This window comes from Cnephaeus nilssonii (genome assembly GCF_951640355.1).
Source record: "Cnephaeus nilssonii genome assembly, chromosome: 6".
Classification (NCBI taxonomy): Eukaryota; Metazoa; Chordata; class Mammalia; order Chiroptera; family Vespertilionidae; genus Cnephaeus; species Cnephaeus nilssonii.
Window position 1 is genome coordinate 21,122,409 of NC_137077.1, and position 20,096 is coordinate 21,142,504.

The following is a 20,096-nucleotide window of genomic DNA, read 5'->3' on the forward strand; positions in this document are numbered from 1 at the left end:
AATAATAAGAAAAACTAGAAATGCACAAACATGTGGAGTTTGAACAGTGTGGTACAGAAAAATCAATGGGTCAAAGATGAAATCAAAAGAGAAATCCAAAAAAAATCTCAAGACAAATAAAAATAGGAATACAACATACAAATATATGTGGGATACAGCTAAATCAGTTCTAAAAGGAAACTTCATAGCTGTAAATGACTACATAATAAAAAATTAGTTCTTTGAAATAAAAACAAAAATTTTATAAATTCAAACATGCATTTAAAAAGTGACATATAAATCAAATCAAGCTACTAAATCCATTAAGATTTTGACCAGACAACCCTTTCAGATAATCAAACTAACTTGCAGTAACCAAGCCCAGAAATGGAGATAAGTATATGGAATGTGAGCTTCAGAGGTTTGCTAGAGTGAGGAATCTTGGATAATCTGTTACTAAAAATTTTATAAATTTTTGCAAAATCTGTAGGTAATTTAGAGCATCCCATTCTATTAGGCTGTGCAATCTCTTCTATACCACAAGTTACTGTTTTTTGTCATTTTCACTTTGATAGCCTGTCAAAGACTGTCTTACAGTGTCTCACAAGTGAATTTTTGCTCTGAAGTGAAACAGTTCAGCCTCAAATCTTATGGTCCAAATTTAGCAAAGAAACTGTTCCTTTGCCCTCAGAGTTTTTGGACTCACACAGATGATAGAACCTAAAAAAAGATATATAGAAAATAAACATATAAGGGAACTATCTGATGAAAAACCAGAACTAGGAAGGAGATAGAAATAAAACTAATCATTCAGTTACAAAAATTTAGTGATCATCTACTATGATGCTATACACTTTGTAGGCTGTAGAAATACAGCAAGGAACATTGTCTTTCACTGATTCTACAATACACTTATTATTTTTCAGGGACTCTTCCACATTCAGGAAAAAGCAGTGGCTAAATAGGTAAAAATCACCTATCCTAGCATGACCTAGACCTAGACGATGAGTAGAAGTTGTCTACCATGTCTTCCTAATTAGATGAAAGAGGGTTTCTTTCAAATGTGACAGAGACTTGGTACTTTACAAGGTATTTGTTTCATTCTTTGTTCTAAGATTATTTTATAAAAAGTTAATACATAAAAATGACAAACCAATGGTCACAGACTCAAAATATTTTAAAAGAACAAACATCAAAAAAGGACCTTACTGATAGGAACAATCTCCTTGAAAAACAAAAAACAAAAAACAACACACCTGAATTAATGCGTGGGACACATAGAGACGAAGACATAATCTTAGACCATTCTTGGCCCCAAAAAGTCAGAATCATGTAAAAGTTCATTGACTAAATTGAGCATCTCTAGAATACATGGGCACTAAATCATGGCTGCTATATACAATATAATTAAGTGCTAACACTTTAACCAGGTAAAAATAAAAGTGTGGCTGACAAAAGGTAGGAATCATTCTCATTTTAATAGAGATATTGCAAAAAATAAATGAACAACCTCTAGCAATGGAGATGTTTTAAAGACAATACCTTAATTGTGTATTTTTCTGTGGCTTAAAAATGTTTTTCACATATTCATTCAATTGTTCAATCATTTATTCATTCATGCTTGAATTCAACAGGTGTCACGCCAGACTCAGTGTGTCCTCAGTGTCCTAGTGCACCCTAGTGTCCCCTAGAGGAGGACACAGTAAATAAAATATGAGTTATTCCCTTACAGACTCCATCTCCACATGATTCTTCTGGTTACTCAAGCAGGAGACGTTGAGTGAAGTATTATTAGATAACACACAATCCACACTTCTAACTTAAACACAAGTGGGGGACAGCTCAGCAAGGTATCACTTGCCTAAAGCATGGGCCAAGAGCTTTTCATTCCTTTTTGACACCACAGTCACTCTTGTGAAGATCAGGTGTTTGTTCTAGGACCAGGATTGAAAGCAGTGGTGTCCAACATGGGGTGTACAAGACAACCCATCTGGAGCACCAGGAAGAAAATATTTTCATGTATCCTTATATTGTATCTTTTATTGGTAATATGTTTTACATAAGATGTATAATGTTAATATTATATACATTAGTACACATGTGTACTTTATGAATCAATAAGAACACATATGTTATGTGCTAAAAAATAACAAAAATAAGTGAACAAATATATTATTTATAGAGTTGCAAAAGCAACCAATAAATTAATAACCAATGTAATATAATCAGGCCAACTCAGAAACTAAGCAAAGTTGATTTTGTAAGAGGTTGACATTGGTCATTACAACTGGAAGAGGCTGAAGAAAAGAGTGGCTGACCAGTATGCTTTGTAGACTAATTCCTAACAAGGTAATCTGACAGGTTGTGTCTGATTCATTATCCAAATTCCTTGTTGGATCTGTAGTATGCCCCCCACTCCTACCCTGACACCTCTTGGTAAAAAAAAATAATAATGATAATAATAATAATAATACAAGTAACCTAACCATACACCTTGGAGCATTATGAAAAATATACCTCTAAAGCAATAATGGTTAATATGTTTTGGTATGCCAGGCACTGTTCTAAGCACTAAACACAAATTGCTTAATCTTCACAAATTGCAAATAACATATACAGGTCTTTTTGAAAAGTTAAAAACTTGTCTGAGCTCCCACAGAGAATGCTAGACCTGGAATTCAGATCTAGGTAACATGGCACTCAAACCCATACTGTTGTTAATCACTACATTATAGCCCTCTGAGAAAAGGACATTTTATCAGATAAAATGCCACTGATAAAACAAACACTAGCTTGCAGATAAATTAAAAAATAGAGATTAACAGTAAATAAAAACACATCTAATATAGAAATCATGACTAGACTACACTAAAAAAGGAATTTATGCAAGAGGCATAGAAAGGAAAGTTGTACACCAACTCCAGTGATGATGAAAGCAGCAAGTACACAAGATGACACCATAGCAACAAACCAATGACTCAACGGGGACCCACAGCTTCCTCTTTGGTGGAGCAAGTAAATAACACTAATCTGAGTAATATGCTTCTCTGAAAGCAGACAGGCCAGAGTAAACCAGAAACTAGAAGCCAGACTACAGTCAAAGACATTCAACAGAGAACTTTTTTCAAATACTATAGACAGCATCCATACTTCCAGGCTACTGACTGGGTTTATATGTAGAAGATGGAGTGCCCCTAAAGGGCCATGAAGATATTTGGTGGGGGGAGAAGACTAAAATTTTTCCAAATTAGATGAAAACTATAAACACACATATTAAATAAGTTTAATACACTCAAAACAGGATGAATATCAACATACACACAATCAAGGTATATCATACTAGTAATCAAGTTGCTTTAAAAAATAGTGAGAAAATCTTATAAGCAGCCAAAGAAAGAAAATACATTATATACAGAGGAATATAGTAAAGAAATATGATGGACTTCTCAATAGAAATTGGCAGGTTTTATAAAGATGTACATAGATTTTTCCATTTGACTCAGCAATTTCACTTCTAAGAATTTACTCATGATAAATGAAAACATATGCTCAAAAAACGTTGCATATAAACATTCAGCGCAGATTTATTCATAGTAGGTGAACTCTGGAAGCAACCAAATGTCCATCAACAGATAAATTGTATTACATTCACACAGAGGAATACTACTCATCAATAAAAATGAACTTGTTAACAGCTAAACAACAGCAGAATGTTACCAGCAACCTCAGTACTTGAGCTCTGGCTAAGAAAGAATTGAGAGACAAGACTCAAAAACAAGCAAAAGTTTATTTAGAAAGTAACAGAGGTACAAGAAGTGAAAAAAAGTGAGCCAGGTGGGCTGCATGGGCTCAGGAAATAAGTTACAGAGGCAAAAAGTGGCCTTTGGAGCTAAGGAGAAAGAAAGGCAAAGGTAATGTGCCTGGGGGAAGAATACGGGTGGGCGGGGCAGGGGGGAGGAAGGCATGGGCATGCTCTAGAGAGAAAGAGCACATCTGAGAAGGGGGTGGGGAAAGGTACAGGTGTGGGAGAGAGAGAGAAATGGGTCTTCCATCCCAAGGTTTTTTATTTGCTCTCTAAAAGCAGAGATCTTAGGGTAGATCCCAGGGAAGACTTTAATGAAATATTCATCAGCTTTCTAGGTGTGTCTTTCAGAATTGTGGTCTCTACTGATTGGATGGCACCAAGGGAGGGGGTCATTAGTCATCACAGCTGGTCCTGATGTCAGCCATGGCATTATCCCACCTGGCCTTGTTGCTTTTTTGGACCTGGAGCTGAAACACAACTGAGGCTTAGATATTATTTCTAGTTTGACCAAAACTCTGTGATCAACAGACCCAAGGTTCTACAACCAAGATCATTTGATGCAAGTCAGAACCTTATTGTTCTGAACACTTAAAGGAGTAGTCATGCAAGGGCTTGTATGGGAATAGTTTAAAGCTATTCTCCAGCCTCCTTATTCTTCCTCTAAGGGGGTCTAACACATGACTAGCAACATTCCATGGGAGGAAAGTTCAGGGAAGGGTCTGAACCATATGACCAGTGATAAGCTAGGGGAGGAAAAGTCACCCTAGAGGTGAGTTACCACCATACAATTGTTTGCTGCTAGGCGCTCAGGGATGTCTGCCTTGGTGACCTTCCATACCTGGCCTATTTTTTTCTACTCTGCTCTTGCATGTCTAACTGCCTAATACATTCCCACTTCAAGGATTCTTGGCTCTGATTTCTCTAAGGGAAGGGGTGTCCTGCTGAAGAGAAGCAAAGTTTTCCTTCAGAGTCAAGTGATCTTTGTTTTTTGTAAGAGGATCAGTGAGGCCTGGGTATGGAAGGAGGTTGCAATGGTCTCTAGAGTTGTTAAGAAGCAATATCCCTGGAGCACGAGTAGGCCTTGTACCCCAGTGGAGAAAAATCATGTTATAAATCTCAATAATTCCAAGTAAAAAAATGGGAGAAAAATTAGAGGGTTGTAGCTAAATACCTAAGAAAACTAGAAAAATTCAGAATCCAGTTTAGTTCATAGGTGAAAAATAAAACTTTGAAGACAATTAACGGAACCAGAGTCTAATATCCACAGCTGTGCATTACAGATGCTATTGAAACACAGCATGGACACAACAAGAATAGTAATTAATCCTATAGGCTCTCTTAAACCTGCTTTGCTGGAACCTCATAAGGAATCTACAGATTGCGCTTTAATTAGCCTCTCAGGATGAAGCAGCCAAGCCACATAGTCAAAGCGCCCAGAGATCCACCTCCACCTCCAGGCTGCCTGTTAGGCATAGTCACTGAAAGAGCCTCCAGTTGTGCACCTCAGCAGGGCATAAGCTCCCACAGAGTGGGGTAAGAGGCATTCCAGTGGGTGGGGCTATTGCTTCCCCCCAGGCTGATGGGGCATGGAAGGGAATGCTCTGCCAGAGACAGATGGCTTCTGCCATATACAGCAATGACTCGGCACAGGGATCCTGATGGCTGACTCTTCAGCTCTCTCCCCAAAGACAACAACCCCAGACTCTCCTCACATAGCTCTAGTCCACTCTGCCCTCCCTCTACCAGAGCCTAGGATGAGTGGCTGTGAACAAAATTTTGGTGCATTGGTCCTTTAAGAGGGTGCCTGCTCCTCTAAGCTGTCTCTCCCAGGCAGACAAAACTTCCACTGCCTTTTACAGCTGGATGTTATGTGGGTGCCTGTCCCTGGTTCTGGTGCTCTAAGCTGGGAAATCCAGCTTGGGGTTTAGACTCCACACTTCTCAGGGGGAATGCCCCCTCCCCCGCAGCTGCTATATCCCTCCAACCTATGGGAGCCCCACCAGCTCTCTCCTGCCTCCACATGTTCTATCAGTCTTCATGTGGCTTCTCTCCAGCTAGCCTTTTTGTTTAATAGATACAAATTATTTTTAAATATGTTTTATTGATTTCAGAGAGAAAGGGAGAGGGAGAGAGAGATAGAGATGAGAAAGATTCATTGATTGACTGCCTCCCTCAAGCCCCCAACTGAGGATTGAGCCCACAATCCCGGCATGTGCTCTGACCAGAATTGAACTGGTGACCTCTTGGTTCATAGGTCGAAGGTCAACCACTGAGCCATGCTGGCCGGGCTCTCCAGCTAGTCTTCAGTTGGTTATTTGGGATGATTTTTCTATAATTTAGCTGTAATTCCAATTTGGTTCTGGGAGGATGTGAGTGTAGCTTCCACCTAATTCTATGCCATCTTAGATCAGTATCTTAGACTCTTAAGAAAGGATCTGATGCTTTAATTACTTCCACTGGAGAGAAATAATTCATCAAAGAACAGTATTCAAGTGTTGCTTTTCTCTTTTGGCTCTCTGCAGGAAGGTGAGTAGGAGGTCTTTTTTATTCTGCATGTAGCCTACACACTTCTCCCTAAAAGGGGTTTCCATTTTAGACTTGGAGTTTGGAGAGTAATCTAAAAACTTTTTTGACTACAAATCCAATCCATACTTTTTTAGTATAGATTTGGCAGTAACAAAGCTAGTATTTGCATTCCTTCCTGGTTCCTTTATATATTTCATAAATTCTCCAGAATTCAGAAATGATAGCGGTGTCTCGAATCAGCACCTTTAAACATTAACAAGTAGGATTTGATAATAGATTAGATGAAAGGATGTAGTGTGTAAGCACCTGACAGTTGGACTTTTATTATTGTAATGCAAGTGCCTTAAGTGGTTGAGCTAAGGCATCCACCTCAAAGATTTCTGGTGGTTATTGCTAAAGGTGTCTTGGAATCATAATAAGAACCACAGGGTCAGGTACAGCCACAATACTGGTTTTCTCAGTGGTTGAGTGACAACCTGTGAACCAGAAGGTCAAGGTTCAATTCCTGGTCAGGATACAAGCCTGGGTTGCTGGTTGGATCCCCAGTAGGGGGTATGCAAGAGGTAGCCAATCAATAATTCTCTCTTATCATTGATGTTTCTATCTCTCTCCCTCTCCCTTCCTCTCTGAAATATATACGTGTGTGTGTGTGTGTGTGTGTGTGTGTGTGTATGTGTGTTTTAAATAAAATAAAAGTGAAGATGTTTGCGGAGGTTCACTGCAGGCCCAGATGAGTGCCTTCGGGAACTTCTAGCCAATAGCATTACTATTGGTAGACTGAGACAACACAAACAGGGGGTAAAGAAAGGAAAATTGTTGAGAATGATTCTTAGATTTCTATTTTGGGCATCTGGATATATGTTGAAATGGAAATGGGGAGTACTAGAAGAGACAGTTTTTAAATAAATAAATTCTAGGACCTCTTTTCAACATGGAAAGTTTGAAGTGTTTACTTATAATCTTCAAGTGAAAGAGCAGGACCTACTTATTTGAAACTCAGAATGGAGGTCAAACCGAATAGGAATTTGAACATTAGAACAGGAAGTCTAATTACTCATGAAAAAGTGGTATCTTTCAGTAGGGTGGCATTTCACAAGCAAGTCATAAAAAAACCCTTGTGAATTTTCCATTATGAAGAATTTTGACAAGTCACTGGGAAAGAGGAAGGGCAATTAGTTTCCTTACAATTTATTATGTCTTTATCAGGCTAGAGAGCTTCATGTTTTCAGAAACCATCAAAACATATCCCTCTCACAGATTCTTTACTCCTGTTCTCCCACATTTATTTTTTCTTGTGTGTTTTAAGATTAAAATATGTCATCATAGTTCTGACCATTTAATGCCAATTCTCTAATCCTCTTACCAGGTGTACTGGTTAATAATGCAGATTTTTTTCAATAGATGGAGTTACACATATGTTGAGATACATATATATGCGATTTGATATGTATGCTATTTTGTTGTATTGACAACAAGCTTCAAAACTTCATATGTCAAATTTTCTGAAGGTGTTAACATTATAGAAATTTTTACGCTTAAAAATGTTGAATTTTGTGCCAAAAAAAGAGCATTTGCAGGAAGTTTTAATTTATTACTTTATTTTGAAGAAAGTGCTGCTGAAGGTTATTGTATACCTCGGGAAGCTTATGGTGAACATGCTCCATCTCAAGATCCTTGTGAACGCTGGTTCAAACTCTTTAAAAGTGATGATTTCAATGTGAAAGACAAAGAATGTTCAGGTCAATTTGAACCACGCTTTCATCGTAAAACTACCAGAAGGGGCCAGAAGACATGACAAAGCAATTTTGCTTCATGATAACGCATCATCACACACTTTAAAACCAGTTAAAGACAAGTTAAAAGATCTTGCCTGGGAAGTATTAACCCACCCGCCGTATTCACCAGACCTTGCTGCTTCAGATTACCACTTGTTCGATGGATGGCACACACACTTTCTGAGCAGCACTTCAAAATGTACAAAGAAGTGGAAAATTGGGTCTCTGAATGGTTTGCCTCAAAACCAGAAAAGTGCTATTAAGACGGTATCCACAAATTACCTGAAAGATGGGGGAAATATGTAGCTAGCGATGGACATTACTTTGAATAAAGCACTTTTGATGTTTCTCTTGAAAATATCATGTTTTCTTTGATTACAAAATCTGCATTATTAACTGGTACACCTGGTAAACACACTCACTTTTCTATGTGCCTAACCTCACGAAAAATAACTTCGCTACCTCAGAGCTTGCTTGTGTGTGCTTTCATTTTTTAATTTATAGTTTTATATATATTTTTTAATGTCCATCGAATAAAAATGAAGAGCTACCGTTTAGAACAGAGATTGCTAGGGGCCTCACTGCTTCCCTAGTACCAGGAAAATAGTAATTATTCAATAGAAATGTTGATTCACTGGCTGTCTACTTCTCTGTATTTTACTATTCCTAAAAAAATAAAATCTCATGGGTCTTTTAGAAGTGTCTAAAGTTTTCTGAGTACTAGTAACTACAAAAATATATAAGGAGTAAAATAAACAAAGTAAATTTTTAATGCTTTGAAATATCCTAGATATCTTGCAATGAAAACTATCTTTGATAATACATGAAATTGTTTCTCTTAGTTTCTCACTTCATTTCTTTACTCCTTTCACTTATTTTCTTCTGATTTGTAAACACTCAATCCAAATTCAGGGCTGGGGAGGGACCATGGGAGGGCTCCAGTCCCGATTGGCCAGACCCCAATAGCAAGCTAACCTACCAGTCAGAGCACCTGCCTCCTGGTGGTCAGTGCGTGTCACAGCAACTAGTTGAATAGTCAAATGAACAGTCGGATGCTTAGCATATTAGGCTTTTATTATATAAGATTATTTTTCTCCTCTGATTGGATAATATCAAGAGAGCTGTCTTCAAGTTCCCGTATAATTTCTTCTGCCTGATTGAGCCTGATATTGAAGTTCTCTATTTCAGTTTTAATTTTATTCTTTCTATTGTTCAGCTCTAGAATTTTGGGATCAGTGTTGGTGAAGATTGTAGTATTCCTCAGTAACAAAGGCTTCACACTTCCATGGCAGTGAAGCTTGCTGGGGTTTTCCCACAAATCTGTTCCCCATGTGTAAAATACCTCTGAGGAGATTCCTTCTGGTGCTGAGCTTTTCTGGACTGGGGGATGAGATGGTGCAGTTAAAATGAGTCCTATGCTGGATGGACCTGGAGAGCATTATGCTAAGCATGGAGCTTGAGGCTGGTCATAAGAAGTTACCCTGCCTACAAGGAATACAATCTGTAGTAAGGGTGACAAGGTTTGGATGGGTGTTTTGGGAATTAAGAGACATGGTTTTCTCCTGACTCATTTTGATCTTAAACAAATAATTTTTCTCTTCAGGTATTTGATTCTTTACTTATAAAAATAGGAATCATAGTCAGCAAATAGCTTATGAAATTATGTGAATATCACATGCAATAATGTATAATTAAATTCTGGATTTTTTTCAAAGCCATGAATAAATAGTATTATTATATAATTACTAGAGGCCCAGTGCATGAAATTCATGCACAGGGGAGTGGGGTGTCCCTCAGACCAGCCTGCACCCTCTCCAATCTGGGACCCCTCGGGGGATGTCTGACTGCCAGTTTAAACTGGCAGTCGAACATCCCTGTCACAATCCTGGACTGCTGGCTCCTAACCACTCACCGGCCTGCCTGCCTGATCACCCCTAACCACCTCTGCCTTGCCTGCCTGTCTGATTGCCCCTAACTGCCTCTGCCTGCATGCCTGATGGCCCCCTAACTGCTCCCCTGCCGGCCTGATCACCACTTAACCTCTCCCCTCCCAGCCTGATCGCCCCTAACTGCTTGCTTCCCTGCCAGCCTGATCACCCCTAACCACCTCTGCCTCAGCTCCCGTCACCATGGCTTTGTCCGGAAGGAAGTCAGACATCTGGAAGATGTCCAGTAGACCTGATCTAATTAGCATATTACCCTTTTATTAGTATAGATCCTCCTAGAATTGAACACAGTTCTTACACATGTATTTTAAGTCTTATTAATTAAAGTAAAATGTAATTGAAGTGTCTACACAAGTTTAGAGGCAGCAAATTGTAATGAATAAGAGAACCATCTTTGGAATTAGACATGGAGTTGAGGCCCTGTTTCTCATCTTACTACTTATTGACTTCAGAAAAGTTAATTCACTTTTCATCAGTAAAATGAGTTCTAAAAAAGTTTTCATGAAGTTTAAGTGTGACAATACACGCACTTAATAATCATGCATTTAAGAGCTTAATAATTGTTAGAATCTGTTATCATCAATATAATTATCAGTATTAGCATTAACAGTCACTGTCAACAAAATTTCCCTACATTTTTATGTAAACAAAGCCTATGGTTCATTAATGTGAGTCTGTACTCACCTGACATTTTCCGTGTAGGGTGTCTGATCAATCCATTGCCAACTGTCATTCCCTTGTGGATCTGAGAGTCCCAGAAAATAAGAAAGTGATTCATTCAGCAGCTGAACAATGAAATCCTGCATAAAGAAAAAGAAGCCATAGACTGAAATTCCCAAATTGAATAGAGTAAGAGTTCCTTAGAGCTCTAAAGAGAAAATAAGATGCCAGCTGTGAGGAACAGTGTTAAGACAGCTCATAACAGGCCCCAAAACACCATCATTACAAGAAGGAGGGTGTTATAACCCATGAATTTTCATCGCAGACAGAATGCCTTTTTTTCTTCACCAAGTGGTAGAATTCTCTTAAAATGTGTCTCAGTTTTTGCACTTTCAACCATTTTTAAAATTGTATACATTCAGATGTACTAGTATTCTAGCTTATTTCTCATTGTTTATCAGTGAAATTGCATTTGAGTTATCAAAATTCAAATGTTTCTCTCCTCTCCTAAGTAGTAATTCTCTAATAATTAATTATTTTTTAAAGTTAAACATGAAGGAGTGCTTATTATATTTATAACAGTAGTGATGATTTCTTAAAAAAATTATTAGTCTCATATTTCCATCTGGGCTTCTGTATCACCTTTTTAATCTATCAGAATTGTTTTCCAGTTGAGATAAGGTACAATTTATTTTTAATTCCGTTTTTTTTTTAATATATTTTATTGATTTTTCACAGAGAGGAAGGGAGAGGGATAGAGAGCCAGAAACATCGATGAGAGAGAGACATCGACCAGCTGCCTCCTGCACACACCCCACCAGGAGATGTGCCCGCAACCAATGTACATGCCCTTGACCGGAATCGAACCTGGGACCTTCCAGTCCGCAGACCGACGCTCTATCCACTGAGCCAAACCGGTTTTGGCTGAATTCAGTTTTTAAAAAAATCTATCTTTATTGTTGAAAGATATCCCCCTTTTTTCCCCATTGACCCCACTCCTCCCTCCCTCCCTCCCCCCCCTTCCCAGGCCTTCACTGGCACTATTGTCTGTGCCCATGGGCTATGCATATATGCATATAAATTCTTTGGTTTAATCTCTCCTGCTCCAACCTCATTCCCTCTAAGAATCATCAGTCTGTTGCATACTTCCTTATCTCTAGATCTATTTTGTTTGTCAGTTTATTTTGTTCATTAGATTCCATTTATAAGTGAGATTGTGTAATATTTGTCTTTCTCTGACTGGCTTATTTCACTTAGCATAATACTCTCCAGATCCCTCTATGCTCAAAGGTTAAGCGATCCTTCTTTTTTACAGCTGCATAGTATCCCATGGTATATACTATATACACCATGTAAATGTACACAGCTTTTTTTATCCACTCATATACTGATGGGCACTTGGGCTGTTTCCAGATCTTAGCTATTGTAAATTGCACTTCTATGAACATAGAGGTGCACATATTCGTGCTGATTGGCGTTTCAAGTGTCTTAGGATATACTCCTAGAATTGTAGAGATCTTTTTACAACCATGTGAATATAGTTAACTATTGAACTGTACACTTAAAAACAGCTAAGATGATAAATTTTATTTTTAATTAAATTTACTTTATTTAAATGAAAATGAAAAATAAAGAAAACAAAAGTACCTGCTCTGCTTTTGTGTTGAGTACCACCAAATGAGCCCCCATCCGAACACAGTTCTGCTCACTCTTAGACCAAAAATTTTTTTCATCAGAAATAAAGTAGCAGCTGGAACCAAAAGATTTCCAAGTACTTGGGCAACATCCCCAGACTTTTTCTATGTTGAATGAAATAGAAGAGTGAGCGCAAGAGGAGACAATTAATATTAAAGAGGTAAATTCCATATAAGTGAAGTCTGAGGTTGTGTTCTAGAGATGGGCTTCTTAATTCATGTATTTATTGTTCCCTAAATTATATAATTTGGGGCCATAGGACTGCTTTTAAATAAACATTTTCTAACCTTAAGTCCTCAATATTTACCAAGATTTACCTGCAGAATTTATCTGGAATTTTTGCCAAAACATCACTATAAAATTTTTTTCTGTTCTTTATATCCCTTATACATTAGATGCACCAAGTTCTATCAGGGTTACAAATTACTAATAAAGGTGTATCTCAAATGCCAATTCTACTTAATAATCTTGGGCAAGCCACAAGTCTCAAGTTTTTAAAATGGAAATGATAATTATTCACAGGGTGATTATGAAAATTAGAATTATGCCTTATTCAAATTCTGACTCCACCATTTATTATGTATGCCATTGGGCAAATTGCATAACCTCCTTGAGCTTTAGTTATTTTGTCTTCAAAATGGAAATAAAAACAGTACCAAACCCAAAGGGAAACTTAATCACATAATATGTGCAAAGCACTTTAAAAGATGCTTAACATGGAATAATTGCTCATAAATGTTACTTATTACTAATTTTTACACTGCATCAAACTTATAAGAGTTTTAAAAATGATCACTTCTCTCTCCTTTCTCATTAGAAACAATAATTTGCCATTATCCTAGAATTAAAAATTTCTAGCTAACCAACACAGATCCACTGACATGTTTTGATCATATATGTCTATATACATGTTCATATACAATTTTAGCACATATATGTATATTTAAATAATAAGTTGTTTTGATTTATTGAATTTTAAATCTTTTTAAAAGTGTACTATATGTGGTCTTCTTGGCTTCATTTTTTTATTCCATTTGCTAATATTTAATCATGTTGTTATATATAGCTCTATGTTATTCATTTTTAATATTATTGCATTAAAATTTACATATTAAATGATGAGAAACAATCTATAGAATTATTCTTCCTTTAATAATATTACAATATGAATAAAATAAATAGACCATATATATATAAATTTCCACTTTTGGAAATTTATCTTAATTATGCTTTCGGTTCATTATTAAATATTGTTTTTCATAATACTCCTTAAAGTATATATTAACAATATGTTAATTTAACATGTCTAATTAGGTGGACTGTTTTGATGGTGAGGATTGACTTAGTCAGTTAAATTATGTATGGAAGCATTTTACATATGTTAAATATGCTAAATCTACAGTTCTAAGGTTGACAAAACCATTTAAAGCTGTGATGAAAGGAAGCATTTGTCAAAAAGATATATGGGCATTAATAATGTTTTATTTTTCCAATTGTGCTTTGTAATTACAAAAAGAAGTGTACTTAATAGTCATTTTATAAATCTTATAAACTCTTCTTTTTGGTGTAATCCCAGAAATTGAGAAAGTGAATCACTATTGACTGAGAAGAAAACAAACCTTTTGTAAATTACTCTATTATTCTTTATATTTAACAACATTGAAAAATTACCTAATCAAATTCTCAGTGAACAGATTATTACAAATAATTTTTGATACTAGATCACTATATGTTTTTAGCAAAAAAACAAAAAATTGTGTGACATTCTAACAAAACACTTTCTATTCTATCAATTTATTTAGATAAGTAAGATTTATCATATTGTGTCACTAAAGTGAAATATAAGGAAGGAGTTAATGTTGAATTCTACCTCACTCTAGTAGTAATGTTATTCAATAGTAAGTATATCTGATTGCATTTTTTAAAGTCCATTTGTCTCCTTAAAATACTAGAGGGCGGTGCACGAAATTCATGCACGGGCAGGGTTCCTAGGCCTGGCCGGCAATCAGGGCCAATCAGGGCCTTCTGGCTGCTGGCCGGAGCCTCCCTTCATTCTGTACTGCCCCCTGGTGGTTAGCACACATCATAGCGAGTGATAGAACTCCCGGTCTCCTGGTCTAACTCCTGTAGGGACACTTTGTATATTCGCCTTTTATATATATAGACTAGAGGCCCAGTGCACAAAACTCATGCATGGGTGGGGACCCTAGGCCTGGTCAGTGATCAGGGCCAATTGGGGCCTTACGGCTGCGGGCCAGGGCCTTCCTTTTTGCTGCTGGCCAGGGACTTCCTGCCAGCTGCTAGCTGCCAGCCAGGGCCTGCCAGCTGCGGGGAGGGACCAGGGGAGGTTGGCGGTGCAGGAGGTTGGCTGTGGGAGCACACTGATCACCAGGGGGCAGCTCCTGCATCTGTCCCCTGGTGGCCAGTGCGCATCAAGCAACCAGTGTTCTGGTTGTTCCGGTCGTTCTGGCATTCTGGTCTCTTAGACTTTTATAAATACAGACTAGAGGCCCGATGCACAAAATTCATGCAAGAGTAGGCCTTCTTTCCCCCAGCTGCTGGCACCAGCTTCCCTCTGGCAACTGGGACCCGGGCTTCCCTCACAGCCCCAGCTTCATCTGGAAGGTCGTCTGGAAGGTCGTCCAGAAGGACATCCAGTCTAATTAGCATATTATGCTTTTATTATTATAGATGGGCTTCTAATAGTTTTATTTTATCAGTAATAATTTATAAAAGTATATAATAAATATGTAATGTTTTGAATATACTGTATATTCTGATGATAATTATAATAAATCCATCCAGAAGAAATTTTATAACAAGCTTAATGTTCCATAGGAAATACAACTATTAGTCATGTTCCTATTTACATATCTTGACAGACAGGGAAGTGCTGTGTGAATGTTAGTCTAAGGGGGGGAAAGAATGATGCAATACACAGGACTGTTAGTAATACAAGCTTTTCTTCCTTTTTAATATTCATGATGGAGTGGGGGTAGCAATTTGTAATGGTATCTAGACACCAAAGATACATTTTAAAAACAGGTTTAACTGTTTTATTTTTAAATGTTGATATTTACAAAGTTCCAAAAATTATAGCTTTTGCTTCTAATACATGATAAGAAAATTTAGATTTCAGATTAAATAAGGGGATACATAGTTTTTCAACATATTTCTGGAGTTTTGACAAGCCTGCTTCTGCATGTCCCAGCACTCGGACTGGGGCTGAGTGGAAAACAAATAGGAAAAGATACATGTGGATCTCGATTATTTTTTTACCTTTAATAAATATGGAAAATTTTTGTTTGGACTTTTCACTTTTTATTGTAATAATAATGTGAAAGGATGTTCTTAAAATCTGAGCACTTTTATTTGCTGATATGGTAGCATATAAGATAATTTTATCATATAAGCTTATCTGTAACTTGACTTATTTGTATCAAACAGCTTGAAAGGCTATAACAGGGAGTAAGTTTGCAGTTTCTTATGCCAGATGGATGTGGGGTTAATTTAATTAACACCCATGGTTGTCTCATTCATTTCAGAGCATTTTGAAAGCAAAGGCTAAAGTACCCATTGTTGCTTCCAGGAGGTAGTCTGTAAAACTCCAGTTGTTGATACAGGAGTGTCTCACATTGTTGGGATTTCTTCACTTGGAAGAAATAAGGCCATACAGACCACTAAAACATGCATTTTGCCTTTCTTTGGCATTTCTCACTAGCCATAGTGCAAAGGCAGACCATGATTTTGAATTCAGCTCTCTTAATTGTCCACATATGAGGGTGCCAGCATCACATTTTAAAGTGAGGACAACCTCTTCCTGAGCCATGTTTCACCATCCAAATTGACCAGTAATAAAACTGACACTTGGAATTCAGATGGGTGTTATTAACTAGGAACCTTAGATAACAAAAATAAATTTTATCCAAATGATAAGGTTAAGGATAATTTGAAACCAAAACTTTCATGAAGAATTTCCAGGGTTGGCTTGAGCAAATTGCATGGTGTATGTTAATAACACTTACTGATCTCAAGAAGCCTGGAGAAGAGCAAATCTAGAGCCTGATATGAGCATGTAAGTTTAGAGATATCTCTTTTTAATATATTTTTTATTTATTTCAGAGAGGAAGGGGGAGGAAGAGAGAGGAATAGAAACATCAATGATGAGATACACACATGGATTAGTTACCTCCTGCATGTGCCCCAACCAGGGCTGGGGCCACGGAGGAGCCTGCAACGGAGGTACGTGCCTTTGACCGGAATTGAACCGGGACATTTCAGTCTACAGACTGAGCCAACCCAGCTATGGTGAGATATGCATTTTTTAAAAATAGAATAAACCAATCTTGAGTTCACCTCTGACCTCTCTTTCTCGGAGAAAAGAGGAAGTCTGGTTAAGAATTGCAACACCTGCCCTAACCAGTTTGGCTCAGTGGATAGAGCGTTGGCCTGTGGACTGAAAGGTCCCAGGTTCGATTCTGGTCAAGGGCATGTACCTTGGTTGTGGGCACATCCCCAGTAGGAGGTGTCAGGAGGCCGCTGATCGATGTTTCTCTCTCATTGATGTTTCTAACTCTCTATCACTCTCCCTTCCTCTCTGTAAAAAATCAATAAAATATATATATTTTTAAAAAAGAATTGCAACACCTTACCTTTCACCCTTGTCCCTTCATTGAAGCAGGTTAGACTTGGATGATATGTATGTAATTCAGACAGCCTTTTGTCAGTTTTTACATATGTAAAATGATAAGTCACTGTGGAGGAAGAAGGAAGGTTAGTATCCATCGATTTTTTTGCTACAAAACCTTATGCTCTATAAATCTGTGCCAAGCAGGCTTCCCTCCAACTGTAACCATTTTCTTCTCTCTATTCAAACTCAATACAGACCATGTTCAATTACTGCTTGTCTCTATTCATTTGTTTGTCTATAAGCCTGTACGTTTTTGTTGTTGCTCTTTCCCCGTTGAAATTTAAGTTCTATATTCTAGGACAGAGATTCTCTTTCTACATATATCAATCACAAACACCTAGAATAGAGACTTTCAAAAATAATCCATAGATATCTGTTGATACACAGACTGTCTGCTTCTTCTTAATTTTCATAATCATGAAGCAAGAATGCAGATTATTTTTACATTTTCTAAAAGTTCTGACTGTTAGTAGCTACAGATAAAAAATATGAGGTAAATAGAAACCAATGGGAGCCTTTAAACATTTAGAAACATTTTAAATGTCTCAAATAAACATTACCTTTTATGTTCAAAGGTGTGCACATAGAGAAAGACCTGTTCTTTCTTGGGCCCTGAATTGATTCTTCACTCATTTCTGTGTTAGCCTTCTACTACTAAAGCTCACTACTTTTCTACCATTCTCTTAGCCTATGCCTTGGGGTCCTGAATATCTGCTTCATCTTGATTAATAAAATAACTGTTCTTAAACCCTCTTCTCTCTTGCATTTGACCATAAAAAGTGAAACATATTCTAACTTTTTGATAATTATTTTTATTTTTGTTTTAGTGAAGACCAAGACATTTATTTGAATCTTGAGGGAACTTCAAACATGGCCCATCTGGCATATGAAATCACTTTCACTTCCTTCCAGACTATTTTATAACTATTTTTAATCGACTTAGCAGAGAATGGAGAACAAAATTGTAGATTAGAGAGAACAAAGTGTTGAAGATTTCTCACAAAATGTACTTGAAATATTTATTTGGAAGCAAATGGAACAGAAAAGAAATATTTCATTCCCTTACATCCTCAATATCTCATTTGAATATTTATTCTCCTTATATTGGAAAAGACTCTCACAAGAAAACCAAAAAAGCTATTCTAAAGTATTATGATTATAAAAGCAATTATAGTTGTATTCTCAATAGTGGGCTTTTGCCAAAACCGGTTTGGCTCAGTGGATAGAGCGTCGGCCTGCGGACTGAAAGGTCCCAGGTTCGATTCCGGTCAGGGGCATGTACCTTGGTTGCAGGCACATCCCCAGTAGGGGGTGTGCAAGAGGCAGCTGATCGATTATTCTCTCTCATCGATGTTTCTAACTCTCTATCCCTCTCTCTTCCTCTCTGTAAAAAATCAATAAAATATATATTTAAAAAAATAGTAGGCTTTTGTGACTAGAGAATATGTGATCATTAGTGAACCATGTAGTGAAAAATGATGCCTTAAAAGATGCCAGTTAACATTCATCCATATGTGAGGTCATGATTGAGAATATACTAATAAAACCAGGTGAAATATATCTGGAAGCAGAATCAATTATCAAAATATCAAGAAAGAGGAGAAAAGAGAGGGAGGAGAAAGAGGAAGAGGAGGAGAGGAAATCAACAAAAGCATTGCATTCCAAGTAATAGCTGAGATATTAATGGTGTATAGAACATGACAGGGAAAGAAATCACAAGAGTGTCACCTCAGTGAAGAACTTACCCACACAACTCACGATGAAACAAGCGCTGAGGAATGCTATGGAAATCACAGCAACAGACCAGATCTTCACATGGGACCACCATACTGGCCTTTCTGTCAGAGAGACAAGACAAATGCAGTTACCATGGAGCCAGGAAGCCAGAGTTCCTAAGAAGCTTAGAACAATGAAGAAACTAGGTGAAGAATCTCATATTAATTAAAAACCTAAAAGAAGAAGAGAGCATAAAAACTCCCTCAGATGGTGATGGAAGGAGACTTAACTTGGCGTGGTAAACACACAATATAATATGCAGATGATGTATTATAGAATTGTATACCTGAAACTGACATAATTTTATTAACTAATGTTAACCCAATAAATTCAATACAATTTTTGAATAAACTCTCTCAGAATAAATAACCAGGTAGTAGCTCTGAAGTCCTAAACAATCGAGGAAAAAGTCATCCTCAATCAACTGTATTTTCTACTTCCCTTTTTTTTCTTCTTAAATATTACATTCACCCATGGATTCCCCATCTTTCTCAAACCCTCACTTTTGTCTCCTCCTTCTCATACCACTGTATTAATATTTGTTTACTCATTCTGACAAGTATGTCTGGCTCTGAGGAATTAGTCTTTCTTCTAAACTTCTCATGATTGCTATGATGGTCCAATCTGTATCCCTCCAATCTGTTCATTGTCTATCTCTTCTCTCCAGATAACTCATCAACTCATCACACACTTCTTTCTTTCTGGAATTAAGGAAAGGAATGCTCACCTCTACCTTGAGGTTGCCCTTCTTGCACCATCATGTGGGCTCCCTGTGTTCAGAAGGCCCAGGAGCCTCTTGTATGTCTTTTTCTCTGAAAATGTTACCCAGAGCTTTGACTTCATTCAAATAGGTCAGAGATGAGACAAACAACTAAACACTGACGAGGCTAAGAGCCTGTATAAAGTATGCCTCGAAAGAAGAAGTCGCGGTTTATATTTAAAAAAAGAAAGGAAGAAACTCCCTCAGAATAAATAAGCAGCCGAAACCAGTTTGGCTCAGTGGATAGAGCGTCGGTCTGTGGACTGAAAGGTCCCAGGTTCAATTCTGGTCAAGGGCATGTACATTGGTTGCGGGCACATCCCTGGTAGGGTGTGTGCAGGAGGCAGCTGGTCGATGTTTCTCTCTCATCGATGTTTCTAGCTCTCTATCCCTCTTCCTTCCTCTCTGTAAAAAATCAATAAAATATATTTTTTTAAAAAAGAATAAATAAGCACATGACTAAATAAACTTCAAACTTTTAGTT

The 20,096-nt window shown here is 37.3% G+C and overlaps 1 protein-coding gene across 1 annotated transcript; it reads right to left on the reverse strand.

Annotated features, from left to right (window-relative positions):
- Positions 1 to 620: 620 nt before the first annotated feature.
- On the reverse strand, positions 621 to 19,696 carry LOC307102050 (C-type lectin domain family 6 member A-like; the record flags this gene model as incomplete). Its single annotated transcript, XM_079775510.1, has 6 exons — positions 19,580 to 19,696; positions 18,822 to 18,914; positions 17,039 to 17,140; positions 12,339 to 12,490; positions 10,716 to 10,831; positions 621 to 699 (listed from the first exon to the last, which is right to left on the reverse strand). The coding sequence occupies exons 1-6, from the start codon at positions 19,611 to 19,613 to the stop codon at positions 621 to 623; spliced, it is 576 nt and encodes a 191-aa protein (XP_079631636.1). The 5' UTR covers positions 19,614 to 19,696.
- Positions 19,697 to 20,096: the final 400 nt, after the last annotated feature.